At 42.5% G+C, this 25,190-nt stretch overlaps 4 protein-coding genes across 5 annotated transcripts in view; all 4 read left to right on the top strand.

Moving 5' to 3' along the window:
- The first annotated feature begins 164 nt into the window (after positions 1–164).
- Positions 165–8,028, top strand: LOC103968930 (probable inactive nicotinamidase At3g16190). Its single transcript, XM_009382291.3, has 5 exons — positions 165–323; positions 413–532; positions 6,707–6,938; positions 7,126–7,242; positions 7,814–8,028. Exons 1-5 carry the CDS (start codon positions 273–275, stop codon positions 7,879–7,881), a joined length of 588 nt encoding a protein of 195 aa, XP_009380566.2. The 5' UTR covers positions 165–272; the 3' UTR covers positions 7,882–8,028.
- A 2,008-nt stretch (positions 8,029–10,036) lies between these two features.
- On the top strand, positions 10,037–19,192 carry LOC135625208 (putative E3 ubiquitin-protein ligase LIN). Of its 2 annotated transcripts, none has more exons than XM_065129645.1 (15): positions 10,037–10,894; positions 11,543–11,785; positions 11,890–11,972; positions 12,234–13,385; positions 13,680–13,824; positions 14,021–14,278; positions 14,701–15,007; positions 15,318–15,442; positions 15,518–15,637; positions 16,186–16,311; positions 16,387–16,509; positions 16,750–16,860; positions 17,456–17,602; positions 18,026–18,271; positions 18,694–19,192. In XM_065129645.1, the coding sequence occupies exons 1-15, from the start codon at positions 10,097–10,099 to the stop codon at positions 18,709–18,711; spliced, it is 4,002 nt and encodes a 1,333-aa protein (XP_064985717.1). In that variant the 5' UTR covers positions 10,037–10,096; the 3' UTR covers positions 18,712–19,192. The 2 variants fall into 2 exon arrangements, with proteins under 2 accessions (XP_064985717.1, XP_064985716.1); XM_065129644.1 differs by having other exon boundaries at positions 10,046–10,894; positions 16,186–16,317.
- A 747-nt stretch (positions 19,193–19,939) lies between these two features.
- Positions 19,940–22,009, top strand: LOC103968927 (peroxiredoxin-2B). The gene is made up of 3 exons (XM_009382289.3): positions 19,940–20,188; positions 20,596–20,675; positions 21,605–22,009. Exons 1-3 carry the CDS (start codon positions 20,034–20,036, stop codon positions 21,856–21,858), a joined length of 489 nt encoding a protein of 162 aa, XP_009380564.2. The 5' UTR covers positions 19,940–20,033; the 3' UTR covers positions 21,859–22,009.
- Positions 22,010–22,961: 952 nt separating this feature from the next.
- Positions 22,962–25,190, top strand: part of LOC103968926 (cyclin-dependent kinase F-1) — a 3,792-nt gene continuing 1,563 nt past the window's right edge. The window contains exon 1 of the mRNA XM_009382288.3: positions 22,962–23,626. Coding sequence (XP_009380563.2) covers positions 23,111–23,626 — 516 coding nt within the window. The 5' untranslated portion in view covers positions 22,962–23,110. The remainder of the gene's footprint in view (positions 23,627–25,190) is intronic.

The following is a 25,190-nucleotide window of genomic DNA, read 5'->3' as shown; positions in this document are numbered from 1 at the left end:
ATAAATAAAATATTATGACGTCATTTTTAATTAAAAAATTGCCCCCAAATCCTTATCCTACGGGTTTGGGTTCGGGTTGGATCAGGTCGTGTCAACATCGGGTTCGAATCCGTTAAGCGAATCGCGGCCTACTGGGTGTGGGGCTCGCCCTTTGTCTCTCGTTATCCTCTGTGGCACGACTCTACGCTCACTTCTATCCGTATCTTGGCTTCGGTGGTTCGGGAAGGGGTCGAGCCTCGTCGTCTCGATCGAAGGGGAGAGCGAGGAGGGCGATGGCGGCGCCGAATTGGAGCGAGACGGCGATGCTCGTCATCGATATGCAGGCAGGGGCACGGGGAACCCTTTTTTGCCGGGAGGGTTGGTTCCTCTTCGATTTCTTGGATCCTCATGATCGTTTCACTTCGATTTCCAGAACGATTTCGTGCTGCCGGAGACGGGGAGCCCGATGAATGTTGCCGGCGGCGAAGCTATCGTCGCATCCGTGATCCAGGCCGTAGCAATCGCCCGGGAGCGTGGCATTTTGGTGATTTGGGTCCGTCGTTGTTGTTGCTATTGTGCTATTCGTCGTCTATTGTTTCGTTCTTTGCTTTTTCGGATCCGTTATGGTTTGATGGTCGATAGATTCAATTATTTACTTATTAGTCGAGGTTGCAAGTTCATTCTCCATTTTAAGCATTAAAGATGACGAATTGCAGATCAAATAGAAAGAAACCCTGCAGTGAGTGATGCGAGAAATATCATCTGAGAGGAAGACGTGCTCTTCTGCTACATCTTTGCCATGAATTAGGTTGTTTGCACTGGAAGACCATGTCGACGAAATGTATGAGCTTGGATGCACACAATTTGTGCCATAGAGTTTAAGGTAGAGTCAAAGACCGGAGGGAAAATAGTCTCAAGTTTGTTATTTAAGTCGCACTAATAATTGATACCATGTAAATACTTCCTTTCTTGCTCTACCAGGCAGAGGTGTCACAATAGAGTCTAGGTTTTGGTTATAACCAAGGTCAATATTAGATGATGTAGAAGTTGATCAATCTTTTCGACAAAGTTAAAATTCATGATAAGCACAATACATGAAAATTGTGGCATGATTTGAATCTATCTATTCATTGTTATCATTAAACTATGATAATGCCTATTGTTGAGGAACTGATGCGTCGTGGCTGATGAGTCAGCACGGCCTGGTCCACGGGCCGATGTCGGGAGTCTTCGGTTGGTTGAGTTGTCTGCCAAGGTCGGTCACGCCCTCAGGACGGGGCGTCGGCATCGGAATATTGATTGACGTCTCTCCGTCAGGATGCTGGTTGGTGGCCCTTGATCAAGACGCTGGTTGGCGGCTCTCCGTCGAGATGCTGGTTGCCGCACCGGGAGGAAAAACACCTCTCTCGATCGAGATGATCTCACCTCGGACGTAATCGCTTTCCTGTATAGAAGGCTCCCGTCGGGTGGTTACCAACTGTGGCCCCTCGATAAGTAAGTCAGCGTTTGGTCTCTATTTTTCGCCTCCCCTTGGCCAGATGCCGGCCAGGGGTTCTTATACAGTTACTGTACGAGGGTCGGCTGTACGTGGGTTTCGCGTGGCGATCGATCCTCGGGAGGGGGGGGGGGGGGAGGAAGTACCTTCGCACGGTCGCTGTCTCGGAAGTGCGGAACGACGCCATACTGTCACAGACAAACTTCTAAACAAGATATTGGATGTAATGCTTATGTGTGTCCGTGTCTTTTGGCATGTTCATGCCTTGTACAACATGTAGAGGGGCGGCCAAAGGCTTAATAGTCCCATTTTAGTTGGGTTGGTGGCCTCTTTAGGCTTGTAAATAAAGGTTGTGTCATGTGCACACACGCGAGAGCTTTTCGATCTGTAATGGACCATTTTACCCTTTGTTGTGCAACTATTCAGAGCTTGTAAAGTCTGTTTGTAATTTGCATTGTCTATGAAGTGTTTTTCGGACATGTTTGCTTGTGGATCTCGATTGAGGCGTTCTCTTTAACCCGTTCTCTCTTTTGTTGGTCCTAAGGGACAATGAGAGGCTTCGGGGAGGCTGACCTTTGCGGACGAACGCGCAAGGGTGCCGCACGACTTAGGCAAAACCAGCTAAGTCCGTGTCATATGGTATCAGAGCGGGACAAGCACTCATAGAAACACTTGACATGCAAACGTGGGGGACCTAGCGGGGCTGCGTTGAGGGCAGTCAGCAACGCGCGACCGTTTGAGGGAAAACGAGCATGGAGATGTAGGGAAAAGAGTCGCTCAGAGGAGCGGGCATCTAACATTGGCATTCAGAGGAATGGCCAACCCTTCGCGCAAGAGGCACCACGAGAACAGACAAGCTTGGAAGAATGCGGAGCGCACAAAGGTTGGGATGGCTGAGTTTGAGCTACGGCTCAACGTTGACAACTATACTTGATGGTGCTCTAGACAAGCGAGGCGCTTGGCAAGAATGAGACCATGCAAGGTGGAATGAGTTGCTCAACGACCAAAAGAGTTTTGCAAAGCTCACAGAGGTGAGGGGAATTGCTAACTCGAAGAATTTGGTACTCATGCATGGGCTTGTATGCGGACGATGGAATGTTCGTGGCCATCCCAAGGCGACCGAAACTCGGCGCCATGGAGCATTGAAACTTTCTCTTCGGCATGTAAAGGATATGTCCGTTGGAGGCTGAAGTGTGCAACGAGTTCAGCATGTTGCTAGGCCTTGAGGGGTGCAGCGGGGGCTGTATTGACATGGAGTCGCAATCTAGCAAGTGCGTTTGCAGGAGGCAGAACAGTGCACAGTTTGTTCAGCAGTTCGGAGTAGTCCAAGGGGATGGTGGTCTCCGAAACGAAGAGAGATGTTGCTCCAACCGGACAGTTATCCAGGAGGGATAAGTCTCGGCTCTCCAGAGGGAGAATCATGGGAGATGGACCTCACATGTTGAGGAGGAGTGCCTCAACAAACAACAACTCCACGAAGCTCAATGGACCGAGCAAGCAGCGAGGAGTTGCCGCATGATCTCGCTCGAGAGAATGCATTGGTGGATGCATTGCGAGATCAAGTGGGGGAGCGATCTGAAGCAACTTAAATGAAGGCACATTTAGAGTCGATATGGAGATCGAACTCAAGGGAGGGCTGACCCGTGGAATGGTGGGCGCGAGGGCCACCATCGACTCAATGCAAAAACGAGGAGCGGAGCAACTTGGGTGTAACTTGGCGAAGTACCCAAGCCGCATAAAGGGAGCCAGCAGAGAAGTTGGAACATGGAGCAGAGGCACAGTGCTTTTCTTAGACAGAGGTCAAGGACATGAACTCTTGCAGAGGCAAGAGCAGGACCATGTTGTTCCATGGGTCCTTCATTCTGACAGAGTGGACTCATCTTGCATGGTGCCAAAGACGAAGGGAGCTTCTGGGCACATGCACCTTATCTCGGAGGAGCATTTGATGGAGGAACTAAGGCGACTCAATTTGCAGAGGCGAAGTTGAGTTCAGAAGACCTTAGCACGGGGCAAGAGGACGCAGAGACGGGTACTCTTGAAGAATATGCCACAGTGTTGCCATTCGAGTTGCTATGAAGGAAGCAGTGCGCAGCGGAGATTGTGCTGGTAGGGGCCGAGGCCCAGGATCCAAGCAATGGTGCATAAATTACAGCGAAGTCAGTGGACTTCGGGAGCTACTAGGCGACGGACTGTCCTATAGCGGTGCTTCATCTAGGTGTGACCCAAGAGTGGGTGGATGAAGGCCGATTGCCAAAGGAGCGAACAAAATCGAAGGTGGAAGAGATCCTGCGATGTATTGGCAGAGGCCACACATGGAGGGTTCACAATTCGAGTTTATTCCACAGGGATCAGAATGGAATGGAGATGTCACCAGGAGGCGACATGGTGCAGTGGATCGTGGTGGAACAGTTCGTGGCAATACGATACACATAATCTTGTCCCGTGAGGGATAGATCATATGAAGGTATGATCGGGAGCTACTGGGAGCTCCACTTCGGTGAACAACACGACGACAAGAAGGGCTATGGATTCAAGGAGTGAAGGCCATGGTACCGCAGAGGCGGGTCTTCCGTGCGTGCATCGAATTTTGCATCGGATGAAAACCTTGGTCATCAGCATATGGGGGTTGTGTTCCACCAAGGGAAAAGTTCGAATGCAAGTACCAGAGAGTCCCATGGGAGGGACTTGATCATGCAGAGGTATGATCGAAGCAGTTGGAGAGTTGGACTGCTCCAGAGCTCATATTCGCTTAAGGGAGCCCGACAAGTCAGAGGACAAGGTCGAGTAAGCGGACGTTGCTACCAAGGAAGCTAAGGAGAACAGAATTGGTGCAAACCCTACAATGTGATGGCAGAGGCCATGCATGAGAGTTGCAGTCTGTCTTTCCATCGACCAAACAGACTGCTTGGAGAGCACAGAGGTGTTGAAGCAGGAGGTCGAAAGGGGTGAGGAAGCGACGACGAGTCCAGAAGGACTTAGCTACCCAAAATCAAGAATAAGTTAGAATGGAGGTGGACTCAGAGGAGTGCCACGGAGACATATCTACTGATCGTGAAGAAAAGGGATGCAAATGCGAGGCGACGGATAGTAGGGCCATGGGCATGGCAGCGCCATGGTACCGCATAGGCGGGACTTCCGTGCAAGTCATTGATCCCTTGCTCTCATGGAGGGAGAGCACTTGGTCGTGAAAGGGGCCGAGGAGGTGGAGCATGCAGAGGCAATCTCCAAGTACCGAGACAAGGCTGAAGGGTAGAGGCCAAGAAACTTCGTAAGACCGGTGTCAACAAGTTTCTCATCAAGATTGCTATAAGTGAAGGACTTCGGGTCATGCAAGAGTGCACGACCAAGGAACGAAGCAGGCAGTACGCGGTGCTGTACCTTTTCTACTCAGCGGAGTAGGCAGCAGGGTTGATGGAGAAGACGGTACAATCCCAGAGGCAACCTCATCTATCAGAGAATTACTCCAAGTTGGGGTGAAAACTTCCTGCATTCCAGAAGTTCAATGGCATTGAGAAGGTGAATCACACTAGCTAACTCAACGCAAGGAGTGCAAACACTTCAAGTGCTTCAGAAGTGTGAGCAAAGAGCAGGCGAAGGCCAGTAACCAGCTCGATGCATGAAAGTACAACCTCGAGGAGGTGGGTGAAGTCAAGTAACCTTTGCCTTCTCAACTCTTAAGAGAATGGGCGAAACCGAGTACCCCAGTTCTCTTATCTATCCAGCAGAGGAGCTCTGCACAAGTTCAAAGACTCTTCGAAGATAACGGAAGACAATAGTTGTCAAATCCTCACCAGCGGTGATCAGTGCTACTGAGAGTAGATTGTCCGCTTCATTTCCCAACGAAATGCCAATCGAAAGCGGAAGTGATGCGAACCTACTTGGATGTGACAACTAACTGAAAGAAGAGTCAATGAGCTGATTTTGTGGAGGAAGGACCCAAAACTTCATAAGTTTGCGAGGCGATGCTCGTTAAAGCTCCAACAAGCATCCATCCAGTTCAAGCAGCATGTGGAATTTTTGAGAAACTGGCGCAGTAAAGATGGTCTTTTCCTTCGTCTGGCGGATCCGCAGGAATTAACAAGGATCAACACAACTCAGCCAACCCCCCAACAGAGTCAGAGTCATTGGTGAGTTGTAGCAGCACGGCGGATTGAAGGGTCGACTACTCAAAAACAGCAGCGGAGAGCAGTTGGGAGCCAGGAGGCGCATTGCAGCTGGAGCGGAAAATTGAAGACTCAGCAAAGGCAAAGAGTTGCAGTGTTCACAAAGGCTTCGACGAGGACGTCGAAGGGATAAGTGGGGGAGAATGTCACGGACAAACTTCTAAACAAGATATTGGATGTAATGCTTATGTGTGTCCGTGTCTTTTGGCATGTTCATGCCTTGTACAACATGTAGAGGGGCGGCCAAAGGCTTAATAGTCCCATTTTAGTTGGGTTGGTGGCCTCTTTAGGCTTGTAAATAAAGGTTGTGTCATGTGGACACGCGTGAGAGCTTTTCGGTCTATAATGGACCATTTTACCCTTTGTTGTGCAACTATTCAGAGCTTGTAAAGTCTGTTTGTAATTTGCATTGTCTATGAAGTGTTTTTCGGACATGTTTGCTTGTGGATCCCGATTGAGGCGTTCTCTTTAATCCGTTCTCTCTTTTGTTGGTCCTAAGGGACAATGGGAGGCTTCGGGGAGGCTGACCTTTGCGGACGAACGCGCGAGGGTGCCGCACGACTTAGGCAAAACCAGCTAAGTCCGTGTCAATACGGCGTCGTCCCGAGCTTTCTGGGACGAGACGTACCGAGGAATGCCTTGGTACGGGTCTTGGCCGGCGCATGGGAGAGCTTCTCCTGCTGACTTGGCGGTGGCATGGCGGGGCGTCGGTGGTGACGTGGCTAGGGCCCAACATATACCGTATCACCTATCATAGTTTCCAATTGTGAATCATTAACTCAGCAGTAGAGTGTGTCGGTGTTTTCATTGATGCAACAAGATTTAAGGGCCGGGGTTTTCTGAGTGTGTACACGGGAGATGTTTTGAAGCATAAATATGTAGAGTTTGAAGCAATGACAGCTTAGAACATTTCATTTATGTATCTTAATAGTCGAATGGAGCCAAATGGTTAGTGGTTCCCAATTCAAGTTCAACAGTCGTATCTCATCGGCAGATTTTGAAAGATTTTCCATGTTTTGTTGTGTTATATCTTTCTGAGCAAAGAAGGCTAAATATAAAATCGTTGCAGGTTGTTCGAGAACATGACCCTTTAGGAAGAGATGTTGAGCTTTTCCGCAGGCACTTCTATTCTGATGGTAAAGGGCCAACAGCAAAGGGTTGCAATGGTGCAGAACTAGTTGATGGGCTTGTAATCAAAGACAGAGACTATAAGTTGGTGAAGACACGCTTTAGTGCATTTTTTGCCACACATCTTCATTCTCTTCTGCAGAGCTGTGGAATCAAGAGTTTGGTTGTTGTCGGTAAGAATAACTTGAACCTGAAATATTACAACTATTGCACATGCACATTGCAAAGTTCTTATTGAACTGTTTGATAGTGCAACAGTTCTTAGTGACATGAAATATTGCAACAGCATCTCCGTTTCTACTTTTTAGACCTTTTTCTTTCCTAAGATAAAGTTCTTATTGAACGTCCTCTTGTGCGCAGGAGTTCAAACCCCAAATTGTATCAGGCAAACTGTATTTGATGCTGTTGCTCTAGATTACCATCACGTAACTGTCATTGTAGATGCAACAGCTGCTGCTACTCCTCAAATTCACTATGGTGAGTTCCTTTGTCTGCCTCTAGTCTGTCGGTACTTGTACCATATTGATGTCTTGAAGCTTTTTTACTAGATATGTTTGAATGTAACTGCAACACCATTGAAATCCATTCTTAATAATAGATATAAGCTATGTTGCTAACAAACATGAGAATCTGCAATAGTTTTGATATTTGCACCATTAGGATCCTTGAACGTTCAGTGAAATGGTGAATGAATACGAGTAAAAGAACAGAGACTTTGAGAAGCTAAAAGAGGTCCAAGAATATAACTGAGTTAAAAACATCAGACAATTAGAAACAAGGTTAAGTTTTTATTTCTTTCTTGTGATTTTCTGTTTTATCATCCAATCAGCTTTTAAAAATAATTAACCCAACTTAAATTGGGTGACCATTTTGGCTAATTCCTGCATTACGCGCTTGAATAACTCTTCCAAAACATTCGGCTTGCATCATACAACTAATACTTTTCTTTAAAAGTTCCACCTGCCTTTGATCAGCTATATAAGGATGTGTTTTCTTCCTGCTATAACTTTTCTTTTCTTTTTCTTTTGTTGATTCTTTCTTGAATCAGATAACATCAGAGATATGAAAAATATAGGAGTGGCTACACCGACACTGCAAGAATGGTTGCAGCTGTGATGTTTCATTATGCAATTATGTAGATCCTGTTAACATTTGATGTATGATTTGCTATCTTCGTTTGTAAGAATGTCCCCTAAGATATCTTCATGCACTTGTACAATTAAGCGTAATGGTTCTATGAGCAACCAGAGTTGTCTCTCTTGACATGAACAAAGGTAAAGTAACATCCAAGCAGAGAGAGAGAGAGAGAGAGAGAGAGAGAGAGAGAGACTGCGAAGATGACATGGTTTTACATAGTTCATTGTGTCCATCTCGTTTCTTCCAGCATCTGAAAGCAATTAGATGGCACTGGTGATGTTGACAGAAGATGTATTCTGATGCACCATGTCATGTCGGTTTGCCAGCGTCAACTATATGTTTCTCACAATGGTTGAGCTAACAAGGTGTTGTTAAGCTAAAATTGATGGGTATGTTCTTACCCAAATCATCCTCATCCCGCTACTCAAAAATCTCAATTTAATATTTCAGTTAATGTATAAATTAGTATTTCTAATCCTCACAAACACTTGCCACATGAATTAATTAGGAGAATAATCCAATACGATTGATATGTATTTTAAATATATTAGTAATTACCAAAGGTATATTTGTAATAATTTTATCTCCTAGAATATTATGTTTTATGCCACCTTATCCCCAGGTAATATTGATCAAGTTTGATCTGATCTAATGCGACCAGTGCATCAAGATTCGGGTTGAAGAGGATATCCCGGGAGCAGCAGCAGAGTGCTCGGACACAGTACAACATCCGAAGATACATCCAGTATGGTCTCACTCTTCCTTAGCTTAGTTTAGTTCCAGTTAAAGAGATGTCTGAGCGAGGCATGCACACATGCAAATCTACAGTATTCCCACAATATTTATGGATGCTTCAGGCTCATGTCTCACGTTCTCCTTTGTTTCAGGTTCACCAGCATCTGATACCAACTGAAAGGAAAGCATCCTCTTTGGTTCCAAGTCTGGATGAGATCAAGTTTAGAACATTTCTGCTTTTGTTCTCAGATTCATATTGGACGGTTACAACTTTTTATCAGCTGATTCTGAACCAGTTTTCTTTACTTTGTTGCCTGCTATATTTTTAGAGCAGTGGAAGCTTAACTAGTCGATGGACTTGTCATCAAGAATGAGGACTACAAGGTGGTGAAAACACGCTTTAGTGCGTTCTTTGCCACAAACCTTCAGAGCTGTGGAATCAAGAACTCGGTTGTTGTTGGCAAGAACTCATCAAATCTGAAATAAAACGACATCGATTCAGTGCAAGACTGCTGGATTAGTTCCAGAGGAATGTGATACAGGTGCCTTACAAAAATGACTACTAATTCCAAGCTCAAATGGATGATTTCCCGATCATTCACAACCCAATCTTCTCTCTATAACTTAATTCATGAGCTTTATTGCTGATTTTTCTTGTCACGATATTGAAGACTCTTCTCTAATTCTTGTGTAAATAATCAATGTGCTGCACTGTGAGTTGCTTGGGTGATTCACATAGGAGTGCAACACATTTCACCAAATTCACATTTAGTAGAAGATGGAATTTTGCATTGTTTTAGATGTTTTCACCTTTAATATCTTCTGAGAATTCTTATGTGAAAATAAGAAGAAGAAACTATAGTAAAGAAGCTAAAATCGTCGTATCATTCATTACAAACAAAGCTAAATCGTTTCATTTTTCTTTGATTCAGACAACATCAGGGACATGAAGAACATAGAGTTGCCACACCAACATTGCAGGGATGGACGCAGCTTTTCTGTCTTTGCAGAATAATTATGGCTTAAACTACGTTCTTCTATCATTTTCCAAGCTACGTAAGGCGAAGGGAAAGGGGTAACGTCTTTGGCCGGCCTATGACCGGTTCAAAAGGGCGAAGAAGTAATATTACGGCAGAAGATAAAAATCGACGATGCTACGTGGCAGAACCGTACGACCGGATGACTCTCCTATAAGTTGGCGGTCCAAACTAGCCAATGGTTCCACGCCACGTGGTGCAGCCGGCCGTTGCTTATGCAGGCGCTTGCGTTTGCCTCTGTGGTTTAAATATAGTTAAATGACTTCGATACCCCTACGCCTAGCAATGTGCTTTCTTTTTGTCGGTAATTAACGTAGGAATTGGGGGCATTTGAGAATCAGCCGCATCACCGCTCCTGCACAAATATTGAAGCAAACGGTTCGCAGCCGCCCACGCTTCCGCTCACCAAATCCGTGGTGACGATGACCGTCCCGACCACTGCTGTTGTCCTCCGTCACACCACCGCCTTCCTTGATGAAGCCCTGTCGAATCCCGATCTCCGACACCGCATCATCTCCTCCGCTCGCCGGACCGTCTCCTCCGCCTCTCCCGCCTCCCTGCGAGCCCTCTCCCTTCTGTCCCACGCCCTCGACTCCTCCCCCTCCGCCGCCGCCTCGGACGCGGCCGATAAGATCCTCCTCTCGGTCTCTGGCCGAAACCCTCTTTCCGCCCTCCTCCTCGCCCTCGCCCACGCCCTCCGCGGCCGGGCCGCGGCCGCCGCTCTCGCCCTCCTCGATCTCTTCTCCCTCGATCCCGCCCTCTCCCGCCACGAGGTCGCGCCCGAGGTCTTCGAGGCCCTCTTCCTCCCCCACCTCCTACCGGTACTCCACTGGTTCGCGGACCAGCGGTCGCGCATCCTTACCTCCACTTCCCTCCGGTTCGGATGCCCGCCGGCAGCCAACGATGAGGGCGATGACGAGCGGTCGGTGGAGGCGGTGGCCGCTATGAGCCTACTGTCGAGGATGAGCGACGGCCAAGCGGGGAGGTTGAAGGAGCTGGAGAGGGGTTACGAGGAGGTTCTTGATGCTAATTGCAAGGTTTATGCAGAGTATCTGAAGGAGGTGGTAGAAATGGGCGATGGAGGACGGCTGGTCCTGGCGCCGCCACAGCTGGTTCTGACGAGAGCTAGCTGTGAGGAAAGGAGACCCGATGAGGTGATTGAGGTAGAAGAGGAGTTGGCAGCAAGGGCAGAGATCGGATTAAGGGACGGACGGTATAATGTATCTATCTTTCTTCTTTCTTTCTAAGCTAATCATTTTGTTAATTACACTATCGAAACATCGATTTAACATCGATTTTATCTTCCTGTTTCAGTCTACTGTGGTCTTTTATCACCTTCTTAGAGCTCATTCTATAAATGAGGAATTCTGATTCTCAAGTCTATTGTTAAGCAACTTGTGAGAGTTCTCTTTAGCATGGTTTACACAATCCCACAAGTATGACCTAAGTGTAATTATTTCCCAATAACATTAGTGTTTTACTTTGGGCTGTGTGGAATTCAGAAGCTCCTATGATGGTTATGTGTTTATAAAGAACTTATTATTGCCACCAGATGAATATATGTTTAGTAGCAATGATATGATTACTTTTATGTCAGATGATATGTTTATTGGTGTACTTCTGGATAACTCTGTTGGATTAGTTTGTGAATTGGTGTCTCGTTCTTTGCCATGATCTTATCATTGCTTAAGTCAGAACTTCTAGGTTGTGTGCTTTCTATTTGAATGCTTTATCCATGTCCTTTGTTTGTTGTCTTTTCTATACATGGATTTAAAGTCACAATGAATAAGTGACCGGTCTTTTCGTTCTTCTGGTCGTAGATTTCATTTAATAGTTAAAGAACTAACTTTAATGTTTGAAATTGTTAGCCAATTTGGGCAGAAGCAGATCAATCAGTTGAATTCTTTATAAGGCAAAATAGCAGAGTCCAAATGAACGACACAAAAGCTCCACCGTCATATCCTCAAAGGGTATCCCCAGATGTCCTCATCAGGCTACCATCAAGTGATCACAGAACTGCTGAAGATAACTGGGTTTCTACTTCTGGACCATATTATTCTTCTGATGACAATTTGGATTACTCTTCTTCTGAGATTGATTTTGATATAAAGGTCAAGATCTTTGATGCTAACGATAACAACATTCTTGTTTGTCATAGTTGGCTGATCTACCAATGTTCCTCATTTTGACTTTGTTTATGTTTCTTGTCCTTTAGGAAAGAAACACATACACAGCATCATTGCAAACAAATGGAATCCAGTTTCAGAGGCATGCACAAGACTCTGCAGAATCTTCATGGTACGCTCTAAAAATCTGACAGTAAGAGAACCACCTCTTGTATTATCATCTCCCCTTTAGAGTCAAAAACAGAACATTTAATTCAACATAGTTTAATTTCTTTTGACAATATTGGACCCTTTTTCCTAAAATTTCTCACAGATAATATATATCATGAAGTCTGTTACCATCCCTTTTATGATATATCCACTCCATTAGCTTGCTACAACCCTCCCTCAGAACATGAAAAGTGTTTCTCATACTTTCTTTCTCTTTTATTAGTTATCCCAGTCCTCAAATCGATGATTCTGACAACATTGTTGCCTACAATAAGCAAACTCCTCCTAAGGAATTTGTCTGCCCCATAACAAGCAACCTGTTTGATGATCCTGTTACACTTGAGACCGGGCAGACCTACGAGCGGAGGGCTATCAAGGAATGGCTCGACCGTGGGAACTTGACATGCCCAATCACACGCCAAAAGCTCCAGAGTTCTCAATTACCCAAAACCAACTATGTGCTTAAAAGACTCATAGGCAGTTGGGTAGAAGAGAATCCATATTCAACTCCTAACAGGTTGGAGAATTCCCCTCCGAAGATTGCAAGAGATCTAAACATGTCACAGAGCTCACCTTCATTGACCAGCATCATATACCAAGCTTCAGTTGGTGGCTCTGCTAGTGACCTTCGTCTCGCGATATCATGCCTCTGCACATCTGAGTTTCTTGATGAGTCTGAGAAGGCTGTTCTGCAGATTGAGAAGCTCTGGAGAGACACCAGCCCAGAATCTGAGATCATAGCAATGCTCGCAAAACCTGCAACTGTGAATGGTTTCATTGAAATCTTGTTCAAGTCCGTCGATCTGCAAGTCTTAAGAGCCGCAATATTCCTGCTAGCCGAGCTGGCTACAAAGGATAAGTTTGTTGTTCAAACACTTACCAGGGTTGATTCAGATGTGAAGTGCATGGCTGCACTCTTCAAGAAGGGATTGGTGGAGGCAGCTGTTTTGATATTTCTATTAAGTCCTCGGTGGGAGAGTCTTGTTGAAATGGATATGGCAGATGCCCTCTTGAGGGCCATCAAGAAGAATGACGATGAACTCCTTGAGATGTGTGTGAATCCGAAGACTGCTTCACTTCTTCTCCTATGGCAGATTCTTAGAGAAGGTAATAGTGATTCGTCCATGATTCTTCACTCTATCATATCGGATGGAATAATCGAGAGAGTTATCTTGAGCATGGAAGCTGACATGGTGGAGGAGAGGATTGCAGCAGTCGGGATATTGATTAAATGCATTGCAGAGGATGGGCGTTGCAGGAAGATAATCGCTGACAAAGCACAATTAGAACCGGTTCTGCAAAGCTTTGCCATTGTGAATGACATGGACCGCTTTGAGATTGTTCACTTCCTTTTCGAGTTAGTGAAGCTCAACAGGTATCTTTCTTCAGTTTTTCCCCATTTCTTCTTTAGGCTGGAACTAAACTGTGGTGAATAGTTATTGTACTATTTTTGCTTTAGAAACATGTAATTTCTCCGTGTTTGCAATCTCTACAATGTTGAATATTAATTATGACTTAATTAGCACATTTGTTTCATGAGAAATATCAGGGTGCCCTCCACCTAGATCTGATTACTGTTGCCAAAGAGTTGGGGCAGACCTCCTTAACATCTACAGTTTGACCACCAAAGTGAATAGATTTGTTCCTGATCTTGTTGATTTTTCTCCAGGAGGTTGTCCAATGAGCAGCTTCTTCATGTCATTAAGGGAGGAGGTGCTTTTAGCATGATGCATTCACTTCTTGTCTACCTACAAACGTCTTCGATGGATCAATCTCCTGTTATCGCTGGTCTTCTTCTCCAGCTTGATCTTTTGGTAACCTCCCTGATGTTTTTCCCCCTTATAAATGGTTAAATTGGACATGACTAAGAATCATGTTTTCCATGCTGACTTTTGCCATCTGTAACATATAACAGATGGTAAATGAACTAGCATGTCAACCATCATGCTTAATACCATTGTGATTAATGCTGTAAATTTTTGTTAGTAACTAGGTTTTTCGGTCCACCAGGTGGAACCAAGAAAGATGAGCATATATCGTGAAGAAGCCGTTGACACACTCATTTCATGCCTCAGAAATGCAGATTTTCCTGGCACACAATTGAAAGCTGCTGAGACGATCTTGGCTCTCCAGGGAAGATTTTCATCCTCTGGGAGGCCTCTTGCTCGAGCTCTTCTTTTAAAACATACTGGAATAAGAAAAGGTTACCGAGCATTAAAAGAAGCTGAGCAGACTCGCAGTGCTTCTGAAAGATCTGAGCTCAATCTGGTTAGATATTGTTATCTTCCTTCCCAGGAATAGTTGTTATTGCTTTTTGGTTTTTGGTTTGCTACTTTCTGACATCCTAATCAAGAGGAAACACAACATATAAGGCCTATAGTGTTGTGCTATTTACCCACAAGGCAATATGGAGGTAATCTGATATATGCATTCCATTCCTCTATCGAGTCCTAGACTCTTTCTATGAACTCAGAAATGCTACAGAGAGTGGTCATAGCTCCAGAGGACTTTATATGAAATTGAAGACCCTTCATGTGGATACACTCTGCTCTAAAATCTACTGATGCACACTTAGATATGTTTCTGCTTAATATTTTGGTTGTACGCTACAGTGATTCGTTCTACTGCTCCTGTTTTATTTCTGCCTAATTTATCAATTTGTTGTCTCTGATTCTCCATGGGCCATGTAGGAAGAAGAAAAGGCTGCTGAAGAATGGGAAAGGAAAATCGCCTTTGCTCTAGTCAGTCATGAGTTTGGGCTTGTATTTGAAGCTCTGTCTGATGGTTTGAAGAGCAGAAATCTTGAGCTGTCCTCAGCTTGTCTCATCTCTGCAACCTGGCTCAGTCATATGCTCTCTATTCTTCCTGATACTGGGGTCAGAGGAGCTGCAAGGGTCTGCTTGCTGAAACAATATATCTTAATTCTAAAGTCTGCCAGGCATACTGATGATAAAGCACTTTCCATGCTTGCTTTGAGAAGCTTTATGCATGATGAAGGTTAGCCACAGCTGTCTGTTATTTTTCTGCAGATAATAGACTGCTATATTTTGTCCTCAGGATGCAAGCAATGACTGAATCTCTAGCATTTTATTGCTTTCTGATCTTCTGATTCATGAAAATAATGCCAAACTTTCCATAATGCAATCTTGTTCTTCTTTCAACTTAATGCATGGTTCACTTGGATTTAGTTTTGCTTTTATGCTTTTACGACATGCTGACATAAGAATGTGGTGTTCAGTTGGGTGCTATTTTCTATCATATGTTGGATCATTTCTAATGCTGAACAAAGTTGTTATTGCATTTTCAGAAGGGTTGCTCAATCTCACTCTTCACATTAAGGACATATTGAAAACCTTAAGAGAGCTTAAGAAATCCTCTGGTTTAGCATACGAAATGCTAAAACTTCTATCAGATGGCCAAGACTCGAGTATTGTGAGAACCTATTTGTTCATTCTTTTAAAACAATACCTTATTGTAAACTGACTGAATCATTAAAATTTCTGGCAGAAGGATATGTGGATCTATAAGGAGTTGATGCAAGTAGATTGCAGCACAAATGGAGAAGTTCTCTCAATAGTACGCTTCAAGAATAGGATAATCTCTGGGCACCTCGATGGAACAATAAAGGTTTCTTCTTTCCCCCCCACCACCCCCCCCCAATTCCCATTTATGTGAGCAACCTGAAACAAATATTAGGAATCATCATAAAATCCAAGGGAATCCTTGTGATTTTCTTGGCCTGATCTTCACTCTAGTTTTCTCTATGTTCTCATATAGGCCAAGTCTTTGTCCAACATGAGCTTTCATAATTCTGATTTTAGATCCCCATGTAAAATGAGAATAAAACCTACAAGCAGTATTATGCTACATTCTTTTGCTTTATTTATTATGCTATCTAGGAGTGATAGTTAAATTGAGGAATATGACAGTGAAGGTGCAGCATGTCAAACTAGATACAGCTTGACATGGGTCTCCTATGAATTCAAATGGAAACCAAGCCAGGGAATTTTAGCTTATAAATAAAGTCGAGACATAGTACTGCAAGCATCTAGAAGTACATGTGGCTTGACATATGTCTTCTATGAATTATATACAAGCCAAGAAAATAAATTCATCAATGATCGATCACACAATAATATATGATTGTTCCACATTTAATAGTTAATGTCATATAGGTCTGGAAAGGTGATGAGAGTATTCTTCATCTGGTGCATGAAACAAATGAGCACTCGAAGGCAGTCACCAGCTTGGCCATTTCACAGTCTGGAGAGAAACTATACAGTGGGTCACTAGACAAAACCGTAAGGGTATGCATTTGTTCTTTAATGCACATAGGAACCGTTGCATCATTCTTAATAACTCTCTATTTTGAGCAGGTTTGGGCTGTTCATGATGGATGGATACATTGTACAGAAACTTTTGATATGAAGGATCCTGTGCGTAATCTTAGTGTTGCAGATACCATTGTTTGTTTCACTCCACAAGGAGCTGGTGTCAAGGTACTATGTATGACTTTTGTCTCTTCCCATTTTCATTAATATGTCTAAGCTTCTTGCATTTAGCTTGTCAATTTTGTTTTGCAACACTATTTAAATATGGTGACACCCTAAAATCTGTCATGATCAATGTCATTCATTGTTCTTATAGTCACATTGTCTTATCCAAAGGTTTAGATAACTGAAAAGGTCTACTATGCATCAAATAAAATCTTTAACACAAACATATTTTTCATGAAATAGGTATTATCTTGGAAAGGAGCCTCAAAGATTCTTAGCCCTAATAAGAATGTGAGGTCTTTGGCTCTTGTACAGGGGAAACTTTATTGTGGGTGCAATGATAACAGTATTCAGGTATGCCTTCTCCTTTTCTTTTTCTTTTTCTTTCTAATTACCAATCTATCCAGCCAACATGTTTGACTTGCTCCACTATCATTGTTAACTCTTTCTTGATATTTTAAATAATATTCACTCAAGAAAAAAAAAATTCTTACATTTGTTGTATACAGGAAAACAAACATATGCATGTTTATTCACCAAGCTCCTTCAAATCTTGGAAGGTGCTCTCCAAGTACTTGGCATGTTTATTTGTATCTGGGGTTTTCACCCCTTTAGTTTTCGAGAGAAATTGATGTCTGTGCATCCATTGTATGATGCACATGGTTCTCATTTATCATAATACCTCTTTTAATGGCACAGTTTCTTTGCTTTCACTTCAACTGAAATAAGGTTAACATTGAGAAAATGTATAACATAAATGAAAAGCAAATCCAAACAATCACTAGAGGAACTTCTAATTGATTATGTTTATGACATTTTTTTCTCAACTGTTCAAAATAAACTGCCTTGTTATTTCCAAAGCCAACTATAGCAATGTTCTTATCCAGTCACAATCTTGGTTTTGAGACTTTTTTATGTATCATCTACTGACCATAACCTTAACTTGCAGGAAATTGATTTGGCTACTGAAACATCAGCTACTGTTCTATCAGGTAAGAAAAAGTTGTTGGGAAAAGACAATCCTATCTATGCGGTGCAAGTACGTGACGGGTTACTTTATTCAGCTGGCACATTTCTTGATGGAGCATCAGTTAAGGTGTGGGAAAGAGCTTAGTTATTGGTCACATCTCCTTTAATTCTGCTTGTCCTACCAACCCTTGGTCTGAAGATCTTACCTAATAAGATGTCTGTTTCGATTAAATCAAGGTTTTAAGTCTCGATTTGTTATTAAAATTTCGGTGATACACCAACTCGTATCACCCAATACCAACCGAAACTGACAGGTTTTTGAAGTGTTGAATCAAATAAAGTGTTGAATCAAACTGACAGGTTTACAATGATTCAGAACCTGATAAAACTTAATAGGAGCTGCTTTCATCCTAATGCATTTATGATATTTCCCGTGTTATGGTTTGCCTATAAAAGAAACTGAAATTTTTGTCGATTCTTTCTTCCTCGGTGTTTTTCATATTGACTTGAGATTTTTCTCTGTTTACCTAAAACCTTATTGCTGCTACAGGTATGGAGTACTTCAAATTACAGCCTTGTTGGATCTATACAGTCCTCAATAGAGGTGCGATCTATGGCTATGAGCAGAGAATTGATATATTTGGGTTCGAAAACTGGAATACTGGAGATTTGGTCCAAGGATAAGCTGACTGCCATTGGATCTCTTCAGATAGGAACCAATTGTAAGGTTCAGTGCATGGATGTTGACGCTGATGGAGAAATTTTGGTTCTAGGAACATCTGATGGCAGACTTCAGGTAACTAACAAACATTCTCTAAGATTTTAAGTTTATTGATAACCAAATCTCAGTTCAAATTGGTTTCTTTATATCATACCACACTAGCTGAATCATATTACTTTCTCCTTGTATTATCACAATAAGCTTTTCCTGATTCATGAGATCCTATCTGATAAGGGCAACTTTTCCTAACACCTAAATACTAATCCAGCCTTCTCATCTTGGCCAAGTATATGACTGGAGAAAAATAAGCCGAGAAAAGACATGTAGATTAGCATGTAATTATGGGTCTAATGCATGTCCATCTGTGTGCAGACAACTGATGATATCATTATTTTCCCTGCAGTTCTTCCACATCTTATTTCTTGGTGAAACATATTCTGTACAATAAGCTTTCCATTTGTTCTCAACGCGTAACTTAATTAGTTACTTGTGTTCAGGCCTGGGGATTAACTTGAAGATGGATAACCTTATTCCTGGAAATAAATCAGAGGTGGCTCAAATATTTCGAGGGATTTTTTATAAGCAATCATCTACATACACTGAAACCCTCCGCAAAGACAAAACATGTACAAAGTTGTATTATAGCCCCATGCGGTAGAAGCAGTATCTTAAACTTCTCCAGTATTGAGAAAGCTTGGACAAGATGAAAGCATTGAATCTAAGAAGAATTGCTCACTTCAGGTGGTAGGATGCAGGACAAGAATGGCCGACAAAAACAAAAGGAAATTATGGGAGAAGAATCTTGAACAGCCTCCATCGCACTCAAGTAACAGTTGGGACTTCACCACAAATGTAGCAGAAAAATAGGACCTTTTCCTTTAATTCTGTTTTCTTTTTCCTCCCTCAAGGCTTTTTCTGTATTAAATTATTTTCATTGAGGTTTTTTTTTTAATAATTGAGTGCAAAAAGCAGAAGAGATTTCTTATTTAATTGAAATATTGTGTTTTTATTAATAATTCCATCATACATATCTCATTAATATACATAAAAAAATCGGGTTGATTGATAAATTGTCGCTGTTTTGCATAAAAAAGTTACAAAAAAAAATCAAAAGGTATTTTTAAGAGTATTCGTGTTAATTATATATTAATCTGGTGACTTAATATAATTGAGATTGGCAAATATTAACAAAACTATTTTCCGATGGATGTAATTGCAAGTTTGTCCTTAAAAAACCCGTCCGGGAGAGGGCCATGTACACCGCAATCGAAGGAGAACTTAGATTGCCTGTCTCAGCCGGCCAGGGACCAGCATAACAATTGGGAAAGCATCGTGGAATGATCTGTCAATATGACATCCCGGGGATTGACCTGGTCGCGGTAGCGAGAAACAAGATGTTCCCTGTCTGTAGAGATCCACAAGAAAACCTCACCGAACACTGAATGGGGCGTTATCTCCTCCACCTAATTAGGAGCCATGGCCGTAAGACCCAAAGAGGGCTCACCGAACACCGTCTCGATTGCCATGTACACCGCAATCGAAGGAGAACTTAGATTGCCTGTCTCAGCCAGTCAGGGACTAGCATAACGATTGGGAAAACATCGTGGAATGATCTGTCAATATGACATCCCGGGGATTGACCTGGTCGCGGTGGCGAGATACAAGCTGTTCCCTGTCTGTAGAGATCCACAAGAAAACCTCACCGAACACTAAATGGGGCGTTATCTCCTCCACTTAATTAGGAGCCATGGCCGTAAGACCCAAAGAGGGCTCAGACAGAACACCACATCAGAGCTTCTCTTAGGAGGCGGCGGAAGGAGGAGACGACAAGAACGAAATGGCTCCGATCGCGGTGGGCGATGCGCTTCCCGAAGGGACGTTGGCGTGCTTCGACGAGAACGACCAACTTCAGCAGTTGTCTGTCCACGCCCTCGCCGCCGGCAAGAAGGTCATCCTCTTCGGCGTCCCCGGTGCCTTCACTCCTACCTGCAGGTGATCTCTCTCTCTCCTCATATCCACCCAGTAGAAAGAAGCTCCGATCTCTCTCTTTCTCTTAGAAAAGGGTCTTTTAGACTATTTAAATTTTAAAGCTTCTGTTTTTTCTTTATTTTTCTGTATTTTCTTCTGGTGATGGATTATTTTGTTTGAACAAACAGATCGAGACCATGTCGGAACAAATGTTTCTTACTATCTTATGCTTATTTTGATACTAATTTCTCGAGATTTGCCATACCAACAAAAACACCTTTATTTAGGGTTTATTGTTCTTAATATATGCAAGACAGTGGTCATTCTACAAAAGCAACCCCTCTGTGGTGTCGATCTTGAAGCGCTTTTGGATTATTATACCTTTTTCTGATTAGATTTATGTTTACCATTCTTTTTTTCTGTTCTTGCAGCATGAAGCATGTGCCGGGCTTCATTGAAAACGCTGAGGAGCTGAAATCCAAGGGCGTTGATGAGATCCTCCTCATCAGTGGTGATTATTGACTTTCATTTTATCTTCTCCTCCTGAAATAGATCTGTTTGCATTACATGTTTCATGTTGACAAGAGACTTACATGACAGATGATTATGATGCTTTAATTTAAAAGACAGAATAACTATTAGACCAACCTAGTGGCCTTTATAATTTAAAAATGCGATTGGGATAACATGTAAACATTCATCTCCTTTCCTACTTGTAGACACCAAGCAAGATGCTAAAAGTTCGGCAGTTAGTAGGGTCAGAAGGAGATGTATGTTCAAGACTGTAATGTTGAAAGAGTTGGGAAGATCCCAATTCCCAAACTATTAAGTAATATATGATGCTTTGTTTTGGTAGGTGATTGCATATTCATTAATCAGGCAACCATTATCTTGGGTTATGGATCTGAATCTGAATCGTATAAAAGGTTGGGAGCTCAATACTGATACTTGAGCAATTATAATTGATCTAATTTCCTATTCATTCTTATGTGACCTTTTATGATCTTCTGCATGTATGCTTTCATGATAGATTACTTGCTTCATGAAACACACTGAAACTAAGATTTTCTTTTTCCTTTTTAATAGGACGTGGTTGAAAGAATACATGTTTTTTTCTTAGCTTGATGATACATGAAGTTTTAAATTTCCAAAAACAATGTATTTTGCCAATATTTTGATATCAAATACCATTCATTTTGTTGAACAGTTAAGCTTCTGAAAAAGAAAGGCTAAAAATGTCCTTTTAAACATGACCACTTTAGCATTAACAGTCTGCACACGACGAACACTGAATGCTTCAAAATATGCTTGGATTCAACCATTCACACAAACCTATTTGGTTGGAATGAATTGAATTAATTGTTTAAATGAAACCTTTCCATCGGTCTACTTTACTAAGACCATGGGACTCATCTTTGTTGCTATGCAAATCTCATGCAGTTAACGACCCGTTTGTGATGAAGGCATGGGCAAAGACATATCCTGAAAACAAAAATGTGAAATTCCTAGCTGATGGCTCTGGTACCTACACTCATGCTCTTGGCTTGGAACTGGATCTCTCAGAGAAAGGACTGGGGACTCGATCACGGAGGTTTGCTCTCCTTACTGATGACCTTGTGGTTAAAGTTGCAAACATCGAAGAAGGTGGAGCATTCACCATATCTGGTGCAGAAGAGATCCTTAAGGCACTCTAGGAATGTTTAGTTTCGTGGCATTTTGCTGTTATGTCCACTGGTTGTCAGCCGACCAGTGTTAGGTGTGCTGTCTTGATGATATGAATATTTGAAGTTGGAGTTACCTTTGATGCAGCTTTGATTGAATAAAGTAAATGATATGCTTTATCTACTAATATTTGTCATGCTTCCATTTCATGCAAAAGATGTTTATTATATTGGTTAAAGGTTTGCTTCAATATTCGGAGGCATACCGAAGGCAGTGAGAGAGATGGAGTTCTAATCATAATTCTCATTTCAGAAATAAAAATGATACAGTTGAAACATGAGACCTGATTATTATCATTGTTTCTGCCTTTTGTTTTCAGGCATTATTTTTGTCATATCTGATATTTATGAAAACCACCTCCTCTTATTCTGACAAGTGAAAGAGCACCAATCATACTCATCAAACTGTATGTCACAGGTTGATATTAGCTTGAGCATTTCTTCTTCTGGTAACTTCTTGTATGATTATTACTATAAATGTTTTTGGATTTTTATCCATGTCTCTTTCTTGGAAGGTTAATATTGCATGCATTGCTCTGGCAAAATATGTAGTATGTTAGTGATCATAAGATGAGAATTGTTTCATACTATGGAGAAAGTTTACTCTCCTTTGTGCAGATAAATCCTCTGCAACAATGGCTCCTTATGGTTGTTGTGACTAGAAGCCACCATTACATTCGTATTAATTTTTATTAAGGAAATAAGAATTCAGATATTAGTACATCTTAATAGAAACAAGGTGAAAAGGAGAATATATTATGTTAAAATAGCCACTCGAATGGTACCCTTAATCCTACGTATGCTTCAAAATATATTTGGACACTCCAACAAAATTATATATATAATTAAATTCATAATAAATTTCACATTTGTAATCATGCCTTCGAATCAACATTATTATCCTCCACAGTTACACATCAAATTATATTTAGGAATGCAACTATTATGAACAAAATTGTCTCTCATTTTCGAGTGTGATTCAAATCCTCAGTAACATCAGATTGTTATTATGTGGAGAGGTCTGATTGTTTAGGTTAATATATAGACTCGATACTAATTAGTGATGAGGACATGAGCTCGCTTCGTGGAGCGAAAGGGAGATGAATAGAAGTCAACGTTTGAGGCCATACACAAAGCTTCCAAGAAGGGATTTTTGTCTCTCTTTCTTACTCCCTCCCTCCCCAATTGCTCCTCGTCTCCGGACCTTAGCCTTGCGGCCTCCGCCATGGGTTCGTCCCCGCCGCCGAAGACGACGACGGCGGTCTCCTCCCGGAGCTGGAGCATCTACGGTCGCGCCGAGATCACCGGCCGGTACGACATCCTCGGTCGGATCGGCTCCGGCGCCTACGCGGACGTCTACCGTGGCCGCCGGCGCTCTGACGGTCTCGACGTCGCTCTCAAGGAGATCCACGACTACCAGAGCTCCGCCCGCGAGATCGAGGCCCTCCTGGCCTTCCGCGGCGCGCCCAACGTGGTCGATCTCCTCGAGTACTTCTGGGGCGAGGACGAGGACGAGGACGCGGTGCTCGTGCTGGAATTTCTCCCCGCCGACCTCGCCGCCGTCATCCGCGACGCGAAGGGGGCCGGGGCCTTCGCTGTCGGCGAGGTGAAGCAGTGGATGATCCAGATCCTGCGCGGGTTGGAGACCTGCCACCGCAGCTCCGTGGTGCATCGGGATCTCAAGCCCTCAAATTTGCTCATCTCGGCCGATGGGATTCTCAAGCTGGCGGACTTCGGGCAGGTCTATATTCCTAGGAACTCCAAAACTCATCTTCTTTTAGCTAATTGGTGCTCAATGATGCTTGCTAACATACCTCCGTTGGGAGAGCTATTCTGCAGCTCTTGCAATCAAACGAAGGTCCCATTATGCAATAGGAAACTTATTTCGCCGCAAATTATTTTTGTGCATTCATACACCCATAGCTTGCTGAAAAGAGACCTATAATCACATTGAGTATTAATTGATTAGAACCCAGGTCCTAGTTATTTGTTAGATTCACAAATGATATCATATTCAACTCATGAGCATCTTGCTTTGGTGAAAGTATGATTAGTGCCAGACAATATCCTTGCAGACTACTAAATTGAGTTTTGTGTTTGTTAAGAAGCCATAATTTTCTTGTCATGTCCTTTCTTTAAATGGATTTCTCATTTTTTTTATTTCCTAAAATGTTATCTTGCATCTTCTAGCCTTCTTCTTATCATGGGCACTATCCAAGTCCATCATTGATGATTAGTGCCAGACAATATCCTTGCAGACTACTAAATTGAGTTTTGTGTTTGTTAAGAAGCCATAATTTTCTTGTCATGTCCGTTCTTTAAATGGATTTCTCATTTTTTTTATTTCCTAAAATGTTATCTTGCATCTTCTAGCCTTCTTCTTATCATGGGCACTATCCAAGTCCATCATTGATGATTAGTGCCAGACAATATCCTTGCAGACTACTAAATTGAGTTTTGTGTTTGTTAAGAAGCCATAATTTTCTTGTCATGTCCTTTCTTTAAATGGATTTCTCATTTTTCCTATTTCCTAAAATGTTCTCTTGCATCTTCTAGCTTTCTTCTTATCATGGGCACTATCCAAGTCCATCATTGATGTTCAAATATGGTGTTCTGAATGTAAAGTTGGCATAATACAAAGATTCGAGCATGATGACACATGTTATTCACAATGCAATGTACCAAAGTCATGGTTGTTCACATATAACAAAGAAAAAATAGTCACATGCCCACATTTTGATGAATGTTCTGAGCATATTGGTACAACATCAGTCCCTGAGCTGCCATAACATGCTAGTTAATCCAGAGCCTGGCATGAACATCCTTGGTTGACGGTTGTTGTGTACTTGTATCTCTGTTGTATGGACACATAGACTACAGAATGTTACAGTTGAGGAGGAACATTTGTAGATCCACTTAAACTCCAGAATTCTGTTGCATAATGCTCTTATTTTGCAGCTATGATGGCTAAAGGTGACTGGTATTATTGAATTTAGCATGCTCTTTCTTGGAGATAGTTTGTGTTGCATAGTACAAGAAACACGAACTAGTCATCGATTCCTGATTTAGCAGCTGCATGTGATTTCTAATGATGCCTACTTTAGTCTTTGAGTGCTCACGACATCAGATTACGTGAATCCTCACAATTTATGGTGATAAATAATCTTAAGACGATCTGCTGCTTGTAATTCCTATTTTAGGTGTTAGTTTTACCCGGATAGGATACAATAAGACATGTACGGACAAAGACCTGGTACATTTGCTTGTAAAATTATGTTGGCTTCTCATGATAATTTTTGGTAATT

Source organism: Musa acuminata, chromosome BXJ2-10 (assembly GCF_036884655.1).
Source record: "Musa acuminata AAA Group cultivar baxijiao chromosome BXJ2-10, Cavendish_Baxijiao_AAA, whole genome shotgun sequence".
Classification (NCBI taxonomy): domain Eukaryota; kingdom Viridiplantae; phylum Streptophyta; class Magnoliopsida; order Zingiberales; family Musaceae; genus Musa; species Musa acuminata.
This window is presented reverse-complemented; position numbering and strand designations above follow the sequence as displayed.